Here is a 22,478-nt window from a genome sequence, read left to right on the forward strand (position 1 = left end):
TTCTTCGTTAATCTCTGGTTAGGATACAACCCCATGGCTCTGAGTGTGCAGCCGGTGGGGTACCCAACAATATTTTCAGTAGTATTTCAATGCTTTACTGTCACTACTAGCATATGGTAGTGCATGTCTTCTTTCTTAGAGTGGCTTATTTAGGCCCATGGCCTCTCAGAGGCTATGACACTGTGCCATAAACAGAAAAGACAATTGGCCAGTCTACTTCCCTACTCCCCTGTGCTGTCCAGTACCACCGTGTCCTTAGTTGCTATTTCATAAATGGAGTGGTGGTTCTTCCATTTTCAAACTGTATAGGAATCATGTGGAGCATTTATTGAAAGTATGAATTCTGGGGCTTACCCCCAGAAATCTTCATTTGGTAAGGCCTGGATGTTTATGTTGTTGCTTTTTGGCAGGCACCTCAATAGGCCCTACTGCAGAGCACAATTTGAGATCAACAAATTTAGGGGATCTATATCCCTCAGAAAAAGATGTGCAAGATAGCCTCTCTGTGACAAAAGTTACTATAAAGTTTCTATAAGCAAGCACTACCATATCCCTGCAGTCAACTGTTTCTTGACTCATTTTTATGACTCCAAAGTCATAAAACTGATTACCGCCATTTTTCTCTGCCTGTGATTTTCCTGTGAGTGCACTTTTCCTCGTCTTACTACATCCAGACAGCTTTGATCCTTAGGGAAATCTCTCACTGGTGTAGACACTCTGACAGTCAGATGGATCCTGCTCCTTAATCCCACAAGACTAGCTGGTGGTGGGAGGCCTGGGGGAGAAGGTGTATAATAAAAACAGAGAAACATTATTTAGGAAAATATTTAGTTTCACCTCAAAAGTTATCTGGAAAATGCTTGATCAATTAATAGGAAGCCAATTTGCTGAAATCCAAATTCTTAAATATGTTCTTAAGAATATAATTTTATTTGGTAGCATTTTAAGGAATATTTAATTTGTTAAAAACCTAAGATCCATGGAAATGGCTTAGCATTTAGTATCATCATTGAAAAATATATTCAGAAAAAGAATATGTTTAAGTTGTAAGTTCACATATATAAGGATCCTTTCTAAAGCACAGTTTTAAGTCTCAGGAAAATTCTTTTTAACTGTGGGCCATTTTCTTTATCACACACTTGGCCCTTCAGAGAAACAAGTCTCTCCTCTCTATTATTCTGTGCTTTGGTCCATTTTATGTTCCACACTCTGATGTCTAGTCTTATTACTCACTGACCTACTCTATCTTTTCTTCATCCTGATGCCCCATACCATTTTCCTGACTGTGATATTTATTGCTCTCCGTTATTATGATTTAGAAATCTTTTAGTTGTGCAGCCTTACGGACATCCAGCCCAGTTTGAGTCTTCCTGGGACTCATTACCTCACTTTGCACCCAATTAGTCATGCTCCCACTGGGCTCACTCTGGTGGTTTCCACCTTCAGAACATTCTTAGAAATTTTGTTTTAAAGGTTATGAGTATACATTTTAGAACTTGATAACCAGGTGTTAAAATTAATGACCCTAGAGCACTATTGACACCCATAAGTATATATACATGCACATATATGTGTATAGATGTGTGTGTATATATTTAAAATATTGACGTGGTTAAAGTGGTATATCAATCAATCATATAGTGAAATGATTAGTGAAAGGATCTTGGATTCTCAAAAGTGTGGTATAAACACAGCAAGAAGTAAAATCCCCGCTGGCCATCTGGCTGCTGGTAGATATGTAAAATCAGAGACTGCCTCCCGGTATTTTGTCACAGACCTCTCTGGATTTATGTTATCTCCAAGATCAGAACGGTCAATTAGGAGACAAGTGTCTTCAAATCAGAGAGAGAAAAGTGGAATAGGTTTTATATATAAATCTAATAACAGTGCTGTCCACAAGGGGGCATTTGGTATTTAAGTATGCAGAAGGCTGTGTTCTTTCATTGTTGTAGTTGCCTTTATTGAAAACTACTGTATATCTAGGAGCTGTGATTAACTAAATTGTTTTCTCATGATTTTCTTTTGTAAGCATTCAATGTAGTGATTTTTTTTTTACTTTAGTTTTATGTGTGTGTGTGTGTGTGTGTGTGTGTGTGTTCTTTAGCAATTACCATTTGTTTAAAAAAGAACAGGTAGCTAATAGAGCTTCCTTTCTGCATGGGATAAAGATGAGGGCCTTTTTTTTTTTTTTTAACCTAAATATATTTTACTTCAGGAATGTAAGTAATATCCTGAAATTTCTCACTCTTACCCACCCTGTTCTTTCAATCTACTCTTAGAAAATGACCTTTTAAAAGGAAATTAAAACAAGAATGTAGGTGAAATATGATACTGCTTGGAATGCCAAGAACTGATTAGTATCTAATACAAAACAGCTCTTTCATGATAGTAGAAGAATTATATTTTTGCCTGTGATTTTTTTGTTGTTAATTTCTAGTAGAGTTCTCAATTTATCCTATGGCTTCAGTTTGTCTTTCCAGGCTGCAGTTTTCTAGTATGTGACCATTGATTATATTATTAGATAAAAGCAGCTCCTTGGGAAGATCAAGGACATTAACTTATGGGTCTTCCAGTGAATTGGAAGTGATGAAATCAGAGAGTCTGTTCCTCTGATAAAATTGTTTTTAAAATATTTAGTTCATTTTGGAGTCAGTTAAAGAATCAAAATCTAGAATGAACCTTAAAATTATTTTACTACAATTTTATAATTTTTAAGAATTCCTGACAGGTATATTTTATAAATGGATAATCACAAATATGTTGTTGCTAATAGTCCAGAATATTTAATGACTAGTGTAGTTTTTGCAAAATCTGTAATATATTCTTATCTGCTCCCCAGGATAATTTGTTTTTATGCTGGTCTTATTCCCATGAGATGCCACAATGAACCATCCTAATTTCCTGAGTTATAGTATACTTTCAAAGCATAGTGTGTCTGAAAGTGAACTCATAGGAAGCAGGTACCGGGAAATGAGAGTGAGGTAGGTAGGTCCCAGGAATTCTGGGCCATCCCAGCTAGAACTGCTGTAGGGGAAGTGCTCAGGCTAACCAGAGAAGATAAAATACTTTGTGTCTCTATGCTGAGCCTGGAAGGAATGAGCAAGCACAGAGCTGGGAGGCAGAGTGTTATGTTAGAGGCTGGAAGAAGAAATCAAGGTGTTAAAGTAGAGAATGGTAATGAAGAAAACCACAGGACAAGACACGGGGACCACAGCTGAAGTTGTTTCTTAATACATTTTCTACATGGTACCGATAAGATTTGTAAAATTAGTACATTAGAAAAAATTTTTTAAATAAAATTGATGGAATTTCTAACTCAAATAACAGGGCAGGTTTTTAACAATCTCAAATTTGATATATTTTAGAATTCATAGTGTTTGAGTATAAAATTATCAAAGAAATATTGAAGTAATAGTAGGAATATGCTTTTGAAACTGTCCGTAATTGGAATGGTTCTCATTTTAGTCAAGACTATTTTGGTTTTGAAACTAATAAGGGAGGTAGTATGTGTCTGGGGCCTCAGCCCTTTTAGGAACCTTTTTTTCAGATGACTACCACAGTTAATTATTTGGTATGTCCACTCTTAAATGCCCCTGTCTTGTAAACCCATATGCTTTTTCTCATGTACAAAATTTCTAAAGTAATGCCACCTAACCAAATTCAAACAGCCCATGTAAAATTGGAAAATCAGTCTTGGTGCCATTAAAATTTTTTTTATTAAGGCACAATTTGTGTGAGTAAAATCATAGTGTTAATTTTGGTAAAGTTGAGTTTGAAGTGCCAAAAAATGTTAAGAATAGGCACCTAGGGCCCTATTTTTAGTTTTGGATATGATATTTGTTAGCAGAGAAATGATAGTTGATAATTAAAGTGAATGGGTTAGAAGAATAGAGAAGGAAATCTCAGCAGGTGAGAGATTTGGGTAACTCATCTCTGAAGTAAAAGCTATCATAGTGTAGAAGACCAAATAGAAACTTCCAAAATTGCTCCCTTTGCCAGACCAAAATAGTAAATCAGAAACACTCTCTTGCCCAGGGAAGACAGTAGGGATTAGTACCACAATTAAAGACCTAAAAGATGCAAGGGTACAGGTGCCTTTCAGAGCTCTGCTTAATTTGCCAATCTGACCCCTGGAGAAACCGGATGTGTCTTGGAGAAAAACTATATGCTGATGTAGACTTAACCAATTAATTGTTAGCCTCAATTACAGCTATTTTGCCAGATGTATCACTGCTAGAGCAGATTAATAAGGCTTCACGTACAGGGCACATATTCGTTGATTTGGAGAATGCATTCATTCCATTCCAGTTAGAAAAGAGGATCAAAACCAGTTTGTGACTCCCAGTTTCAGCTCCAACATGTATAGAGCTTTGAAGTCATCAATCCTGTCATTACAGCAATAAAAAGTGCACAAATTGAAAATCAATAACTTTTCTTGGGTCCATTAGAAATCTGGATAAACAGACAAATGCAGGCAGTCACAACCAAGATCTGCTTACCTGGCACAGAAGCTGCTGGAACTGTAAACCAGTAGGAACACTTAAATGATAATTTTGATGAATTATGGGAGGGAAGATAGGCATATCCATTATAAAAGTTGGAGACTTCAACACCCCAATCAATAATCAATAGATCAAGCAGGCAGAAGATCAGTAATGACATAGTTGACCTGAACAGCACTATTGGGCAACTTGATCTAATTGACATTTATAGAATATTCCATCCAACACCACCAGAACACAGATTCTTCTCAAGCACACATCTAGCATTCACCAGGTTAGGCCACATTCTGGTGCCCTCATTAGACTCTCAGCTTCATGAGGACAGGGCTGGAGTCATAATTCTCACTGTTGGTATCCTTAGCACAACACCTGACACATAAGGACACATAAAAGGTGCTTGATAAATATTTTTTGAATAAATGAATGAATAATTGTAAAATTAGCCTACAAGAAAAGAAATCTAGTCAGGATGGGAATAGCAGCAAGATACCATCTAATCATAAAGAAAAGTACAGGTATGTGAAGACTTTTTAAGCCTCAAAAGTTAGAACTGCAAATTCACACCAATAAATAGCAGAAAACATCCTCTGTCCTAGAGCCATTTGATTAATATTCCTAAACCTCTGTTTTCATCATGTCACTTTTTAATAACTTGGAATAGCTCCCAATGCTTAGACCCCTGAGCCTAACATTTTAAACCTTCTGTAATATAACCAGATTCTTCCCTAGCTATCTTACCTTCCCTCTTATATGTTGCTCAAATATTTTTCATCAGCTCTATAACTACCATTAAATAATCATTTCTGATTCAAGCCTATGATCAATGTGTGGCTCCTTTCATCCTCTTTTTTCCACCATCCAAATCCTTCCCAATTAGGGGACCCTGTATGCTCACATTGAGCTACCTCTTTTTAAAACTAGTGAAGTATTTATTGCCTATGTTTCACATATTGGCATTTAATCATATACTGCCTTAAATTTTAACTGCTGTCTTATATGTACATTTTTTGTATGGGCTCCTAGGGTTTTGGATCACATCTCATTCAGGTCATCTTTAATGTAAAAATAATTCATATTCCAGTAGGTTATTTGTAAGCTAACTTCTTTTAGAACTTAAAGTGCATTTCCCATGGAAACAACATTTAAAAGGGTTAGATTCTCTTTTACATCTATAAATGTATTTAACAAATTATGTAACTGATCCATATTACTATGGTAGCCTAAGCTTGGAATTGTTGGAGAAAAATTTCATGCAGCATAATTTTGAACTACTTTCATCACTCCCTATCAAAAGCTCTTCATACTTGAGCAGTTTATTTCATAAGGGTTTAATTTTCTATAAAATAACTTAGGTTAGCCTCTTACACATGTTTGGTTTTGTTGATTTTTTTCTGGAGCAAGTTTGAGTTTGGCAGAAGGGAACTGAAAGCCATTCATGATGCTAGTACATAATTAATTTTCAAAGAAGAATAATGCCTGCCTGAGAAATATCACCCAATTATGTTTTAACAGGGATGTTAATCAAATGTGCATAGTGGGGAATCATCACTTCTAAGGGATTTATCACTGGTATTATTTTGAGAGACCAGAACTTGCCCTGTTTCAGCTGACCTAATTATTCTCTCAATACAATTTTTAAAATTCTAATAATTATGAATAAGTATCTACAAGAGAATAAGTAAAGTGTTTGGAGAATTAGCTGTGTTTCAGGAAAGTATGAGCTCTAAAATATCTTGCAGTTTTGTTTTGTGGAGATTAAATCAGCTGCTTCCATTTTTCTTTGAATGATTCTTTTAATAGATTTAGTGACCTAGATCATGACCAACATAATTGAGATAATTTGACTTGAAGATTTTTTTCTTTAATTTGTAATAAATTGAGAAATAATTGGAGTTACTGAAAGTTATCAGCTATTAGTTTAAAGATTAAAATTCTAAACCAAATGGGTATAATACATTATTGCTTTGGCCTCTGGCTAGCCCTCTTCTTTTCTATTCTCCTACCAATATGTCAGGGAACTTAACTGTAAACAATTCAATGAATGCTATAGCCTCATAATTCCTTGAACTTCTTAATTTAGTAATGCTCCTCCTCCCCTGATCTCAGCAACCCAGATATCATGGCCAAACCCTAGGCTAACAACTCCTTTGTAGAGGACACCTTTATTTGGCTTGATTAGCATTCCATCTGCCTTTTTCTAAAACAGAACTCCCCTTCTTCTGAAAATTGTATTTTCTCCCCACCTTTAAACATACATTTAATGCCAGAAGAGTTTTCACTGCCTTATATGTATCCAGAGCTCATTAGTCCAGAGGTGAGGACCTTACATAGACTGGCCAACTACAGTATCTCTTCTCTACTCACCCTCACCAAAGTTGATTGATTCAGAGCTGTGCACAGATACATACTTCAGGAAACCAAGCCCAACATAGACTGGCTAACTACTGTATCTCTTCTCTACTCACCTCCACCAAAATTGATTGATTCAGAGCTGGGCACAGATAGATAGTTCGGGAAACTAAGCCCACTAACTCTGAACCTATGGTGAGATGATCCTTTTATGCAGAGTGCAGAGCCCAGAAATTTCCTTGGTAAGAGTAGTTCTTTAAGGTCACTATATTGGGCTATCCAATATTCACCAACCCTCCAGCCACATTTTTCCTTTCATTTGGTGGGGGAGAGAATCTTCAGGTTTTCATGATTGAAGGATTGAGCCACAATTAAGAGCATGTTTGAAGCAAGACTTGAATTCCTAGCTGTAAAGGCTAGTAGCACCTTCATTTACTTAGGTATTGAAACTAATCTTTGTGATATATATGAGGAGTTCAAGATTACCTGGACAAGGGATAATAAGAGACTAGATCTAGCAGTAAATCAATATATTATTATACATAATGTGCTCTATACACCCAGAAGGAGATGAAGGTCTTCATTAGGTGTTGGCACAGTCATCATGAAACAGTTCAAATAGCATTATGTGACAGTTGGTTAGGCTACCCTTAGAAGATAATTTCCACTCATCTCCTTTTTGTCTGAGGATGAGATCACATACTTCCCCAAAGGCTGTGTATTTGGTAATCTGGACACTATGATGTCCAGAAGTGTTGGTGGCAGAGGAGATTTAAATGTCAACATAAGTCACTTCTGGATGATAGATTTGAGTTAGGCAGGGTCAAGCATTTCTGGGCAGTACTAAGGGGTGGACAGTTATTCCTCTATATGAACTTTCTAAAAAATGTTCTGATTATGAAAGTCTCCCTGGAGGGGCACCTGTTAATGGTTTTCCCAGAGTATAAGAAAGAACTAAAAAGTGTGAGATGGTTAAACAACTCAGAGCTAAGCAGGTTTAGAGTAAATTGGCACCTGGGTCTATTGGACTAAAACCAGCTGATGAATTTACCTGAGGCCACAAATCTGCATTAAGTTCCAATAGCAAGTTCCCAATGGCATGTGCCAATGTTCAGTTCTGTGATCATGGGGCAGGGGCTCTGGAGACAAGTCTAGCCATAAAGAATCCAGCTTTCCTATAGAATGGACACAACTTGTCTTCTAGTGGAAGTGTGAATTCCCTTTGTTACAAAGGTTCAGCCTTATGCCCAGCCATTCTGCTTTCACCTCATATACTTTGAGCCACTACTTATGCTAGACTGCCAGTCTTGGATATCAACCAGTTGATTGTCCAGCCAGGCCCTGCTGAAACAGCATGGTAAGCTTAATCTTTTGCCTTAAGGAAATCTTTGGGTAGAAAACCATCCTTCCCTCTCAGAACTGATAGATTACCAAAATATGTTGCTGGCTAAGGCACTGTGGTAGGAAAGGTAAAACTGTATCAGGAACACACATTAGGATGAATAGTTGCTCTTTCTAGGGTGGAAGGCCTTTTATGTAATCAACTTGCTACTAAGCAGTTGGTTGATTTCCTTGAAGGATGGTAACATATCAGCGGTTCATGTTAGTGTCTCTTGCTGGAAGGTCAGGCCTTGAGCAGCAGCAATACTAGATCAATCTTGTTGGGAAGGAACCCATGCTGTTGAGCCAATGAAAAGTCCCCATCTCAGCCACTGTAGTTGCTCTGTTTGTGAGCTTATTGTCCAAGTAGTGGGGTGACCAAGGGCAGAAGATGGATGATAATCTCCTGGTCAAGTCTCTGTCCTACTTGGTTTAATGCCTGTTCTATAATAGGTGCTTTCTGGTGAGAATTGCTATGCAATACAGAGATCTTACCTTTTGTTTCTGCTTTTATAGGGCCATCCACATACCTCTTCCCCAGACCTCCTTGTCCCCAGTCATCATGTCTGTACAGATTTCTGCCCTCAGTAACATGTTGGCCAGGTAGAGGGATTATAAAAGTCTTGAAAGCTTTTCTACATTTCTATATGTGGGACCCAAGAAACTGCACATAGAGGTCCTCTCTCAAAAGCTAAACAGATGGGGTAGAAGACTCTGAGGAAAAGTAGCATTCATAAAACAAAGTTCTGGAATTTGTAAGGGAGGAAAAAAGAAAAAATATATAATCAGGAAAATGAAATTACTCATCAAGCCACAGAAGTGAGAGAAGTAGAGTGGTAGAACAGGCAATGAAGTTGATAACCAGGATAATTGTGAAAATATTACAGAACAGAACAATTCTAGATATTAAGACCCAGATACCCCTCATCACAAATATCTGATGCGTTATTACATAAGCATTTGCTTATATTTATTTCACTAATGCTAGAAACTAGTGTAACTCAGGATGAAAGATATGAATTATACATTTTAATTATATGTTTCTCTAATAATTTATAATTATGTATATGTTCAGTATTATTGGTGGAATTCAAAATAATTCACTTTATACCCTCTTCTTATGAAAAAGGTGCCATAAACTTTTTCCTCTATTTGGATACCTGTTCCATCCTGTTCTTGTAGATCTCTAGATTAGTTTTCACCAGGAAGTAAAAATTGACTTAAATTATACAGTTAGCAATAAGACATACTCTTTAAATGTCTTTGCCGGTACCTCTTTTTTTTACAATGGTAGTAATAATATGAACACATATATAGTAATTGTATACATGTGTGGCCTTTGGAGTCATTTTATCTGGGTTCCAATTCCATCTCTACCATTTATTGTCTGCATAACTTCAGGCCAGTTATATAGCCTCTATAAGCTGCAATTTTCTCTACAGTAAAATGGAAATAAATTTATTAACCATCTCAAGTCATAATAAGGATTAAATGAAATAATCTATGAAAAGCATTTAGTACAATACATGGTATATTGTTAGAGTTCATTAAATATTGTGATTATTACTATTACTTAAAAAGTACACATTATAGAATTATGAAATCACAAGATGTTAGGTATAAAAGGCATTTGCTAGTGAAGAAATTGATGGTCATTCTTATTGTTGTTTAGAACATGAGTACATATAAATGTTTACTATTTATACTTTCAGGAATCCTTAAATGCATTACTTAAACAGCTAGAAAAAGAAAAAAGGAGTCTTGAAAATCAAGTGAAAGACTATGCATTTAGACTGGAACAAGAATCAAAGGTTTGTTTTTATTCTGTACTAAACGATTCCTTTGAAACTGCCATGATTTCTAGTGTTATCTACAAAACTACTATATAATTATCATAAAATGCTTACAAAACTATTTCCTACACTATTTTAAAAAAACACAATAGAGACATAAACCTGAACTTACTAATAGTCTTGCTAGTATTACTAATCTCTTATGTTCGATTCTTTACTTTTACTTTTTTACTTTTACTTTTCTTTGCTTTCATGTAGGCTTACCACAAGACCAACAATGAACGCCGTACATACCTAGCTGAAATGTCTCAGGTAACTTTTTTTTCCCCCAAATTCTAAGAGTTTGTTCTTACTGTAAATTATGTTTTTTTACTTTTCTAGGTTTTTGTTTGGTTTGGTAGAGAAGCAGATGTTGCAATTATGGGAGAAAAGGTACCAAGTTTATAAATGTGAAGGGTGGAAAGGAAAACATAACTTTTATAAAGAGGTAAAAAGAGATAAAAGTTTCCCAAACTAAGAGGTTATTTTGCATATTTGCTTCCTTAGTTATCCCTTTAGTTTGATCCATAATTGCTAGAATTTAAACAGATAAGCTGCTATCCCTCTGCTATCATGAAATTCAAGGCACTTCATTATTATTCATGGAAATGTCTAAGATCAGAATTGCTATTGGTAGAGAGTGTGTACTTATAAATACAGGATAGGAAAATGATTAGTAAATTATGAAAGATGTACATATTTTCCAGTTTTTCATTTGCCTTTCAATTTTATTTATGATATCATTGGTATTACAGAGTTTTTGTTTTTATGTTGTCAGAGCTATCTTTTACTTATGATTTCTAGTGTCAGAGTTAGAAAGACCATCTTCATCTTAATGTTTCATAACATTCACCACATCTTCTTTTATACTTATATGGCATAATATTTGACATTTAAATATTTAATCTGTATTAACATTATTTTGGTATATGTTTTAAGATTAGGATGTAAATTTAGTTTTTGATGTGTGTTGTCCAAATGGAAGTGTCCAAAGAGCAATAGATATATGAATCTCAGGAAAAAAATAAAGACTGAAGATAAAAATTTGGAAATTATTAGCATATGGATAGTAAGTGAAGTCATGAGAATGAAAGAAATGCATCAGGGAGAATATACAAGGTGAAAAGAAAAAATAGTCTGGGACATAGCTCTGAAGAAAGGTAGAGCTTTAACAGTGACAGTCAAGAGAAGAAGAGCCAAAAAGAGGCTTGGAGTTCTCAAGACATAGCCAGATTAGACAAGGAGGTAGAAGATTTTGAGGATGAGCTTGACATAAAGGGTAATCTGCTAATCACTGATCTAGAGTATCTAGAGAGATCAATGAAGGGTGGAAAGCAAGGGAGTTAGGTTTGGGGATTGCAGCTGATAAGGGAATGTACAGAAAAATTTGAGAAAGTAAGTCAGGGCTACAGTGGGTAAAGGGCTTGGACTTGTAGTATTGACTTAAGTAATTAGGAAATTGAGACAAGATAGGATCAGTCCTTGTAGTCTCTTGTCCACATAATAGACAATCAGTTCAAGCTTCATGGTCCTTGTTATTAAGTTAGCAGTACTGTTTCCTCCTGCAGCAGAGGCCTGATACCTTTCTGCAGACTTGGAATATGTTCCTTCTACCATGTGCCAGTTCCGCTTCCTTCAAGGTCTAGCACATGTTTCCTTCAAGGTCTAGCACATGTTATGACGCCATGACATGATGAAAAGACTACAGAGTGTAGAGCCATTGCAAATTTGAATCCCAGCTCTGCACCTACTGCTGTGTAACTTTTCAGGCCTTAATTTCTTTCCTCACCACTAAAAAGGAAATATCAGTATCTTAAGCGGTTTTGTGTTTAGAGATATAATGTGTACGAATTGCTGCGTGAAATGCCTGGCACATAATAGGTTCTAAATTCCAGTAAATGGTGAATATTATTGTCCTGTTTTTCTTTCTTGGTCTCCCTGGCCCCTCTCTCTGTGGCAAAGGCATCAGAATTTCTACTTGCCTGACCCTTCCTCCTGGTCCCTTAGTGCTGATATATCTGTTTGCTTCACTCAGCGGTAGGTTCCTCCCTGAGGTCAGACAGGGCACCTCGTTCTTTCTATTCCCTTACACTTATACAAACTAAGAGTGGCATATAGACAATGTTCAAAACAATTTACTGAACATAATACAGAAATTTATATTGATAATAAGCCCAAATTATTAAGAAAAAGGTGACATATAAAACATTGTTGGATTTTTTTTGCCCTCAAAGCATTCATTTACCTTTGTTTATCTGAAAAATTCATTTAGGTGAAATAATCCTACTTTCTGACTATACAGGATCACTGAACATGCAGTAAAAGCCTATTTTAACAGCTTCCCAGGAAGATGTTAATCCTTTCCCCAGTATAAATGTTAATAAGGATTTTCACTCTGGAGTGAATTGTTAATCTTTATAGTGAAAGACGGTTCTGACCATGCGGATACTATGGTGACTGGAAAGGTTAATGGATGATTTGCAGTTCTGTCCATGCTGAATACATAAATAATTGATTCTTTGGTAGATAACTAGAGCTATTTGCTGAGTCTGCTGTTTATACTTCTGCTGCTGTCTCTGTGGCTTTGTCTCACTCTCAATTCACTGTTTTGACTGAAGAGTTCTCCCATCTCAGTAGTCTTCTGATTTGCACAATATAGTATGGGCGTTGCTTTTTCTGAATACACAGGTACACTAAATTACTTAAAAATCAGGCTGAAAGCCTGACTAGAGCTTGTTGCAACACATAATAAACTTAAATTTTAGCTTCTATTCCTGTAAACACAGAATTTTAACAATGGCTCTGAGATATTGTTGAATATAATGTTTTTAGCTTGCAGTTAGGAATCTAAAGCTGTTCTGTTTCATTGTTGGGGAGTTCTAATTAGAAATATTAAAGCATCATATGATGCTCCTTATTCTCTTTTCTTGAAAATTCTTTAATTTGGTTTGATCCTCTGAAGAACAGAGAGCAATTCTACACTCCTTCTACATGATAGTTTTTCAAAGATTTGTAAACAACTCTCAGTTTTCCCATAGTTTTTTTGTTTTGTTTTGTTTTTTCTTAGCTAAAATATTAAGTTACATTAGCCATGTCCCACACTGTCCAGGTATTTCCGCTGCTTTTCTGGAGAACTCTTTTTTGTTAGTGTTCATTTAAACATGGAGCTCCCAGGTTTAAATTTAGTACTTAAGATATAATCTCAACAGCATAGCTATCAAAGTCTTGTCTCCACCACACCAATTTTTCTTCTGTTGCCTTAGTGATCATTCTGAAATACATATATTATGGTGTTTTTTCCTGTTAAAAATCTTCAGTTTGCATTTCCCAAAAGATCACAGCAAAGCTTCTTTCCAACATGGCTGTGTGTGTCTCTGCAGCCTTATCCCTCCCTGCTAACATCCTGTACTGCAGCTAGACCAAATGCTATGGGCAATTCCTGCATATATCATGCTGCTTTATACCTTTGGTCCTTGCTGTTCCTTCTACCTAGAATACCCTTTCTCTATTTCTTCCATGTGAAGCCCTGCCCATATCCTGAATTAATTATATCTCCTGTATGCTTACAAAGCACCTGTACAATCCTCTATCAAGGCACTTAATTATAGTCATCTGTTTATTTTGCTGTTTCCCCAATAGAACCATGACTTATTTGTCTTTGTACACCAATGCCTAATGTAGTGGTGGCACATACTAGATAATAACTACTACGGAATGAATGAATGAATTTCATCTGCTGTTCAGTGCACTCAAACCTGTCACTCAGCAAATGATCTGTTATCTGAGCTCAGAAAGAAATAGAGTCTATAAGGTATGCAATCCAATTGTCCTTTTTACCTTCAAATTTATCCACATCTTTACCTTCCATTCCTGTTCTTCTTCCTGTCTTAAAGAAAAAGGATCCTAGACTTCTTCCCAAGTCCACCCACTGCCTCTAGGACTCACTTAATTATTTCATCTTAAATTTTTAATCTCTTTTTTATTGGCTGTGGCTTATCCTCCTTTGCTTGCAACGTGCCCGACTCTTCCACCAAAACAAAAACAAACTTTTGTTTTACCCCAAGTGTCCTCATAAAACTACTACCTTGCTTTCTTTTCCTGAGCCAAACTTCATGAAAGAGTGAATATACTCACTGCCTTTGCTTTTCCCTCCTTGACCTCTTTTCATCTTGCTTTTGACCCCACCATTGTACTCTGGTCCATTTTATCTCTTAATAGCCAAATACAATGACTCCTCTTCAAGCTTCCTGGTATTAGAGGTCTCTAAGGCATTTTACACTGCGACTATGCTCACTGCTTTGAATACTGCCCCCCTTCCACTTGATTTCCATGCCAGTATTTTTTTCCTGGGTTTTCCTCTTGTTTAAATGATGGCCCTGTTTATCTTTGATGATTCTTCTATCCCTTAAAAGTTGCTTTTCTAAGTTTATATCATTGATTCTCTGTGCCCTTAATGAATGATTCATTCACTTGTGGCTTCAATTGCCATCTCTGAGGCCATCAGCCTCAGTTGTTCCTGAATTGCAGATTATATTTACACCAACCACAAGAAGTCTCTACTTTTATATTCTAGAAAAATTTCAAAATAGACAAAAATGAGAATATTACCTTATCTTTCTATTTCTGCCTCAACATATCTACAACTTCTGTTTTCTTATCTACCCCAAGGCAGGCTGTATGTATTATGTATTAATATATTTACTGTCTACTACAAAAACTTTTAATGATCTATACCATATGTATGGTATGGTTTTTACAGTACTATTCATATTTATTTGAAAAATCATATGGACTGTGGGGCTGAGATAGGGAAATTTCCAGAATCTTTAAAAGCTTGATAATACTGGAGAAGGCCAGAATTTTCCATTTTCTTCAGCTTCTCTTATACGTGCTCCTAAAGGACCCAGTTAAGAAGGAGTTAATTAAGAATTGAGTATTCCTCTTATCTCTGAAATCAATTATGAAATAAGAAAATAAACACTCAAATTTTTATATTTCAGGTCTCTGGCTCATATCAAGTTTCTAAAAGGCAACAGATGGATCAACTGCCTAGAATGAAAGAGACTCTAGTGAAAACGTAAGTCTAGCTATATCTTTTTTTTTTCTAATTAATTATATTTGCATATGAATGCTACTGACAAACAGGTGTCCATTATATTTTAGAAGTTGAACTTCTAGATTTTATAGCAACAATATAAAATAGCAGATGGTAAGAAAACTTAAAGAAGTTTGTGATCTCTATCGAGTGTAAACACTTTTATTATATCCCAGAAACATTTTTGGTCTTCAAACATGATACGATCTTATTTTTTAAACTAAAATAATACTATGCCAGAGAAGAGCTTAAAACTACACTATTAACAACAATATAAATATAGGCATACCTTAGAGATATTGTGGGTTCAGTTCCAGACTACCACAATACAGTGAATATTGCAATAAAGCAAGTCAGATGATTGTTTTCATTTCCCAGTGCATATAAAAGTTATGTTTAGGCTAGAAGTAGTGGCTCACGCCTGTAATCCCAGCACTTGGAAGGCCAAGGCAGGAGGATCACTTGAGCCCAGGAGTTCAAGACCAGCCTGGGTAACATAGCAAGACCCTATCTCTACAAAAAATTTTTTAAAAAATTAACCAGGTGTGGTGGAGTGCACCTATAGTCCCAGCTATTGGGGAGGTTGAGGTGTGAAGATTGCTTGAGCCCAGGAGTTGAGGCTGCAGTGAGCTATGATCACATCACTACACTCTAGCCTGGGAGACAGAGAAAGACCCCAAATTATGTTTACATAATATTGTAGTCTGTTAAGTATGCAATTACATCATGTCCAAAAAAACAATGTACATATCTTAGTTAAAAAATACATTATTGCTAAAAAGTGCTAATGATCATCTGAACTTTTTAGGTGAGACATATCTTTTTGTTGGTGGAGTGTTTTGTCCTGATGTTGATGGCTGCTGACTGATCATGGTGGTGGTTGCTGAAGCTTGGGGTGACTGTGGTAATTTCCTAAAATAAGACAACAATGAAGTTTTCTGCATTGATTGACTCTTCCTTTCATGAAAGATTTCTCTGTAGCACTAGAACTTCTTTCAAAATTGGAGTCAATCTTCTCAACCTCTGCCTCTGCTTTATCAGCTAAGTTTATGTAATCTTCTAAATCCTTTGTTGTCCTGTCAACAGTGTTCACAGTGTCTTTACCAGGAGTAGATTCCACCTCAAGGGACCACTTTCTTTGCTTATCCATAAGAAGCAAAGTTTTTATCCATTCAAGTTTGATCATGAGATTGCAGCAATTCAGTCACATCTGTAGGCTCCATTTCTAATTCTAATTGTCTTGTTATTTCCACCACATCTGTAGTTACTTCCCTTACCGAGTTCTTGAATCCCTCAAAGTCATCCATGAAGGTTAGAATCAACTTCCAAACTCCTATTAACATTTCTATTTTGACCACCTCCCATGAATCATGAATGTTTTTAATGGCATCTAGAATGTTGAATCCTTTCCAGAAGGTTTTCAATTTACCTCGCCCAGATCCATCAGAGGAATCACTATCTATGGCAGCTATAACCTTAAAAAATATATTTCTTAAATAATAAGACTTGAAAAATTGAAATTGCATTAATCCCTAACAAGATAGTCAGCCTGTCCTTTGAATGTTTGAAGCCAGACATTGACTTCTCCTTTCTAGCTTTGAAAGTCCTAGATGGCATCTTGTTCCAATAGAAAGATGTTTTGTCTACATTGAAAATCTGTTTTTTAGTGTAGCCACTTTCATCAATTATCTTAGCTAGACCTTCTGGATAATTTGCTGCATCTTCTACATCAGCACTTGTTGCTTTACCTTACACTTTTATGTCATGGAGATTGTTTCTTTCTTAAACCTCATGAACCAACCTCTTCTAGCTTCAAACATTTCTTCTGTAGCTTCCTTACCTCTCTCAGCCTTCATAGAATTGAAGAGAGTTAGAGTATTCTCTGGATTAGGCTTTGGCTTAAGGGAATGTTGTGGCTAGTTTGATCTTCTATCTAGGCCACTAAAATTTTTCTCCATATCAGCAATAAGAGTCTTTTGCTTTCTTATCATTCTTATGTCCATTGGAGTAGTACTTTTAATTTCCTTCAAGAACTTTTCCTTCACGTTTAAAACTTGTCTAACTGGTTGGCTCCAGAGGCCTAGCTTTCTGCCTTATCTTGGCTTTTGACATGAATTCCTCACTAAGCTTTCTCACTAGCTTTTGACTTAAAGCTAGAGAAGTGCAACTCTTCCTTTCATTTGAACATTCAGAGGTCACTATAGGGTTATTAATTGACCTAATTTCAATATGTGTCTTAGGGAATAGGGAGGCCCAAGAAAGATAGGTGAATGGCCTGTCAGCGTAGCAATCAAAACACACACGAACTTATTAAGTTTGCCATCTTATATGAGCACAGTTTGTGGTGGGTGCTCCAAAACAGTTATAATAGTAACATCAAAGGTTTCTAAGCACCATAAAACATATCACAATAATGAAAACGTTTGCAATATTATGAATATTACCAAAATATGACACAGAGACACAAAGTGAGCACATGCGGTTGGAAAAATGGCACTGGTAGACTTGCTCGACACAGGGTTGTCACAGACCTTCAATTTGTAAGAAATGTGATATCTGTGAAGAGCAATAAAGTGAAGTGCAATAAAACAAAGTATGCTTGTGCAATTAAAGTGTCAGCCTTACCCTTTTTAGTGAGGAAATATGTTCATTGGAGTGGACACTAAAATAAATATAGATGACAGTGCAGTTTAAACTATATTTTCCTATGTAAACAAAACCACTTTAGGATAGATAAAGAACAGAGGAATGTTTCATGGGTTGAGAAGGTTATATCCACACACAATTTTTCCTGGTCCTGTACTAAGTACAGAAGAATTCCTAACATAATCCTTGTCTTATGTAACCTTATCCCATGTAGGGGAATATTCATATGTAACTTAACACTATAAAAATTAAACCAAGATATAAATTAGTTTATAAATCAGAGAATCCTTTCCAAATATAGGTCAAGGCAAGAGGCACTTGAGCATATGCAATATAGAAAAATTCATTGGTGTAGATTAATGAGGTAGCAACATTTTGTCTAATATTTGGCTGGCTGGATAAAATTATATTCTTTCTTGAATAGTCATAAATGCTTTAAATTATAATTCATTATCTTTATACATTTTCATCATTGGAAATATAATGTAGTATAAATATTAAATTCTGATAAAGGACTTCCCTGTAAAACCTACCATACCACTATGTCAGGGTCCCTAAGGCCACTCCCATGTTCAATGATTGGCTAGAAAGATTCACAAGGATTAGCATCTATTTGTATTAGTGGCTAAGATGTATTACAGCAAAAGAATACAAAGCAAAATCAACAAAGTCAAAAGGTACATACGACAAAAGTCTGAGAAAACTAGGCGCAAGCTTCCGAAAGTCCTTTCCAAGTATATTCACGTAAGACACACTTAATTCCACCAGCAATGACTTGCAACAAGTGTGACAGCACATGAAGTTGTATCTATTATACTAGGGAAGCACCCAAGGTTTTTATTGGGAGCATATCAGGTAGGCATCCTCTACCTAGGAATATCAAAATTCCAGACTCCTGGTGATCAGTATAAACCATATTGTTTGTACAAACAGTATAGGTGTAGTTAATCGTTCTTATTATTTAGGGAAAGTTTTATATCAATGTAAAGAACTGTCTACCAGTAAGTTCCCAGACCCAGCCAAGGGCTAACCTTGGAAGCAGGCTTTGCTAAGGACAGCAGTCTCAAGCCTGCTATGTAACTCCTTTCTGCACAATCACGCTGAATAATTTTTCTTTTGTTTTGATATTTATCTTCCAGTTCAAACATCTTTTTAAAAGATATTGCCTCTCTCATTCAAATTTGCTTAAATAGTAAAGGGGGAAATATTTTGAAAATAAAAATAAAACTTCTTCAATCTAATTAAATATTAACACACACAAACATATATATCACTATACTATAAGTCCATGAAGGCAGTTTGGTTTTCCATTGAATACTATTGTGAGTTGGATCTCTCGGGAGTAGACTCTGAAATGGGAATCAACATGCAGGAAGTTTATTAGTGAACGTTCTTAGGATTGGACCTGTGGGAAAAGGGAAGGAACCAGGTTTGGGTAGAGGGAGTAGGGCTATAGTGCAGCCACAGTCTCACATACCAATCTGATTCATCCATGACCCAAGTGGGGGCTTTTTCTTCCTCTGGTGGAATAACCCAAACCCTTATCCCTGTGAAATCTGAGTCCCTGTTTATCCTGTCTTTTCCAGGCCATTGCTAAGATATTTGACCACTTACTGTAAAAATTGGGCAAGTTAGTACTAAAGGACACTGAAGTATAACAGATTACCCAGGTGCCAAACTCATTCCTCCTTGACCCCTGATGTAGCATCCACTGTGTATCACACTGATGATCAGCTTCTCTGTGGGGCCCTCTATGCCATAGGTCTGAATGGAGCTTGAGGTGTTGGTGCATAGAGATGGACAACATGATGTAGGGTACCTGCTCATTCAGCTGGTTTGTGCCTCCAGCACTGTTCATGCTTGATCCCAGATCTATCACTTCCATATTTGATGAAGCTTAATGTTGAATCCAGTGCCTAGCATAAACTGGTGTTTAATAATTTTTGAATGAATTCATGAGTAAATGAATGGTCAAACAAATGGGCAAAAACCTCTTCACTTTCTGAAATGATAAATAATCCAAATAACTCATCTAATAGGAACATTTTTATATACCTGTAATCTTCCAAATTAGGTATATGTAATTAGTACTACCTTAAAATTGTTTTTTTGAATTAGTGACTTAACTCTAGAAGTATTCTTCTTTTATTGATGATTCAAATTGAGTTTTAAAACCAAGTTTTTGTGTTAGGTACCTCACAGAATAGGATATCCAAATGGCCAATGGACATATAAAAGATACTCAACACCATTACTAATTAGCAGAATGCAAATTAAAATTATGAGATACAACCACAAATTTTAAAGATTGGTGATTTCAAGTGTTGTCAAGGATGTACAGGAATAGGGGAATCTCATACACTCATGGTAAATTTATACAACCACTTTGGAGTACTGTTTAGCATTACTCCCTGTATTTAGCTGATCATACACCTTCTCTATGACCCACTAATTCTACTCCTAGTTATACACCTAACAGGATGGTGTATACATTTACACCAGAAGACCTGTATAAGAATGTTCATGACAGCTTTATTCATACCAGTCCCAAATTGAAAACCATGAAAACCATCTAAATGTCCATAAGTTGTACGATGGATAAAAACTATATATATGTATGCATAATAACAAAATAAAAACAAATATACTATAGTTCATACAACATTATGGATGATTTTCACAGCGTTGGGTGAAAGAGGTCAGAAACAAAAGAATATATACAATATGATTCCATTTATATAAAGACTAAAGACGGGCAAAACTAAACTGTGGTGTCAAAGACAGGATAGTAATTACCAATGGGAAGGAGAAAGGAAACAATAATCGGGCAGGACATGAGGGGGTCTTCCAGTATGATGGCAACATTCTATTTAATTGACCTGGGTGCTGGTTATAAGAGTATTTGTTTTATTATAATTCATGGAGTGGTGCATTTGTGTTTTGTGCGCTTTTAATCAAGTTTTAGTGGCTTTTAATGTTTATTTTGGTTGGTGTTCTCATATGTGCTAATGTTAAAATATTGACTTATGCAGTTTTTCTAATGTTAAAATAAATCAGAGCATTAGAAAATACCCATTTAAATGTGAAATTATATTTTAAAATCTAGCAAATAGGGATAGTGCCTGATTGAATACTAGCTATTATGTTCCTACTATGGCCCAAAATGAACAAGATTTCTATACTGTCATTGAAAGATATAATATATTCTACAGATCCTTACATATACTTATTTGAAAAAAGGCTCCTTAAGAAAAATAGGAGAAATAGCCTCTTTAGGTTGAGTTTTGAAAGTTGCCAAAAAATGCCTAGACAAGTTAATAAGTAACTTTATTGACAGTGACCCATGGCATGTGTTAACTATGAAAAATCATATTCCTGAAAGCAAGGAGTTCAAAGCTGGTACTACAGCAGTGGTTCCTAAAAGTAGCAAACTGTAAGGTTATTTTTTTTCTTTAGTGCAAAGCCTCATTTTTTTCTGCTTATGAAGAGTTTTAAAGTAATTAAAGGCCCTAGAGGAAAAAAATAACAAAGTAGTCCTTAGTGCCCTGGAATAAAAGAACCTGAGGGAAATTGATTCTAGGACTCATTAAGAGACAGATTATTAGGGGAGCTTCCTTTGTATTAAAAAAAAAAAAAAGAAGCTAGAGTATAAAAAACACAACCTAAATATCCAGCATTAAGGGAATAATTCAGTAAACTATGATGGTATTATGAAGTTGCAAAAATTACATTCTAGGAGAATACATAACTGACATAGAAAAATGCTTACCTATATATAAGTAAAAATTATAATACAAAATAGTATATTGACATTATGGAAGAATTATTTTTATACCTTTTAGTATTTTATGTAAGAATATATGTACTTTATAATCATTTTAAATAACTTTATATTAAAAGAGAAAAAGTCTTCTGTACTTATGATACCTCCCTTCAGAGGATGGGCTCAAAGGCACACTCCAAATCGTGATTTGGGTGTGACAAAGTCATAACTTGTATCCAAAATGTTTGTAACCCCATAATATCCTGAAATAAATAAATAATAAAAGAGAAAAATTAAGAGAAAGTCCATCTACCAGATAGACTATGGAAATCCTCAAGTCAAAATAGCAATGTAAATATTTTTGTAAGTAATTCTGTACAGTATTTTTAAAAAATAGTAGTCCCCCCTTATCCGAGGGGGATACATTCCAAGACCACCAGTGAATGCCTGAAACCATGGAAAAGTACTGAATTAGAATTATATACTATTAATATGTTCTTTCCTATACATACATACCTATGATAAAATTTAATTTATAAATTAGGCACATGGAGAGATTAATAATAAACTAGAACAATTATAACAATATACTATAATAAAAGTTATGTGAATGTGGTCTCTCTCTGTCTCTCAAAATATCTTATTGTACTGTACTCATCTATTTTTGGACCACAGTTGACCACGGATAATTGAAACCACAGAAAGTGAAACCATGGATAAGGGCGACTACTGTGAATGAAAATTTGTACTGGCTTTGGAGCAGACAGACAAATCAATTTTTGCCTCTACCACTTATTATTTAATGTAGCTTTATCTAAGTAACCACTCTCATGCTCAGTTTACTCACCTATAAAATAGGAATGATGAAACCCAAATAGAATGTTAGTATGAGAATTAAAGATTATTGAAAA

The 22,478-nt window shown here is 35.5% G+C and overlaps 1 protein-coding gene across 4 annotated transcripts in view; it reads left to right on the top strand.

The window, feature by feature from the left end:
* CCDC169 (coiled-coil domain containing 169) overlaps nt 1–22,478 on the top strand; it is a 44,003-nt gene that overhangs the window by 16,804 nt on the left and 4,721 nt on the right. For 3 of the 4 annotated variants that reach the window (XM_045567181.1, XM_045567183.1, XM_045567182.1), the window contains 3 exons: nt 9,944–10,042; nt 10,283–10,336; nt 15,064–15,140. In XM_045567181.1, the coding sequence (XP_045423137.1) occupies nt 9,944–10,042; nt 10,283–10,336; nt 15,064–15,140 (230 nt within the window). Of the gene's footprint in view, nt 1–9,943; nt 10,043–10,282; nt 10,337–15,063; nt 15,145–22,478 lie in introns of those variants that run through there. The other variant, XM_045567185.1, reaches the window with a different exon arrangement.

Source organism: Lemur catta, chromosome 13 (assembly GCF_020740605.2).
Source record: "Lemur catta isolate mLemCat1 chromosome 13, mLemCat1.pri, whole genome shotgun sequence".
In the NCBI taxonomy this organism is placed as follows: Eukaryota; Metazoa; Chordata; class Mammalia; order Primates; family Lemuridae; genus Lemur; species Lemur catta.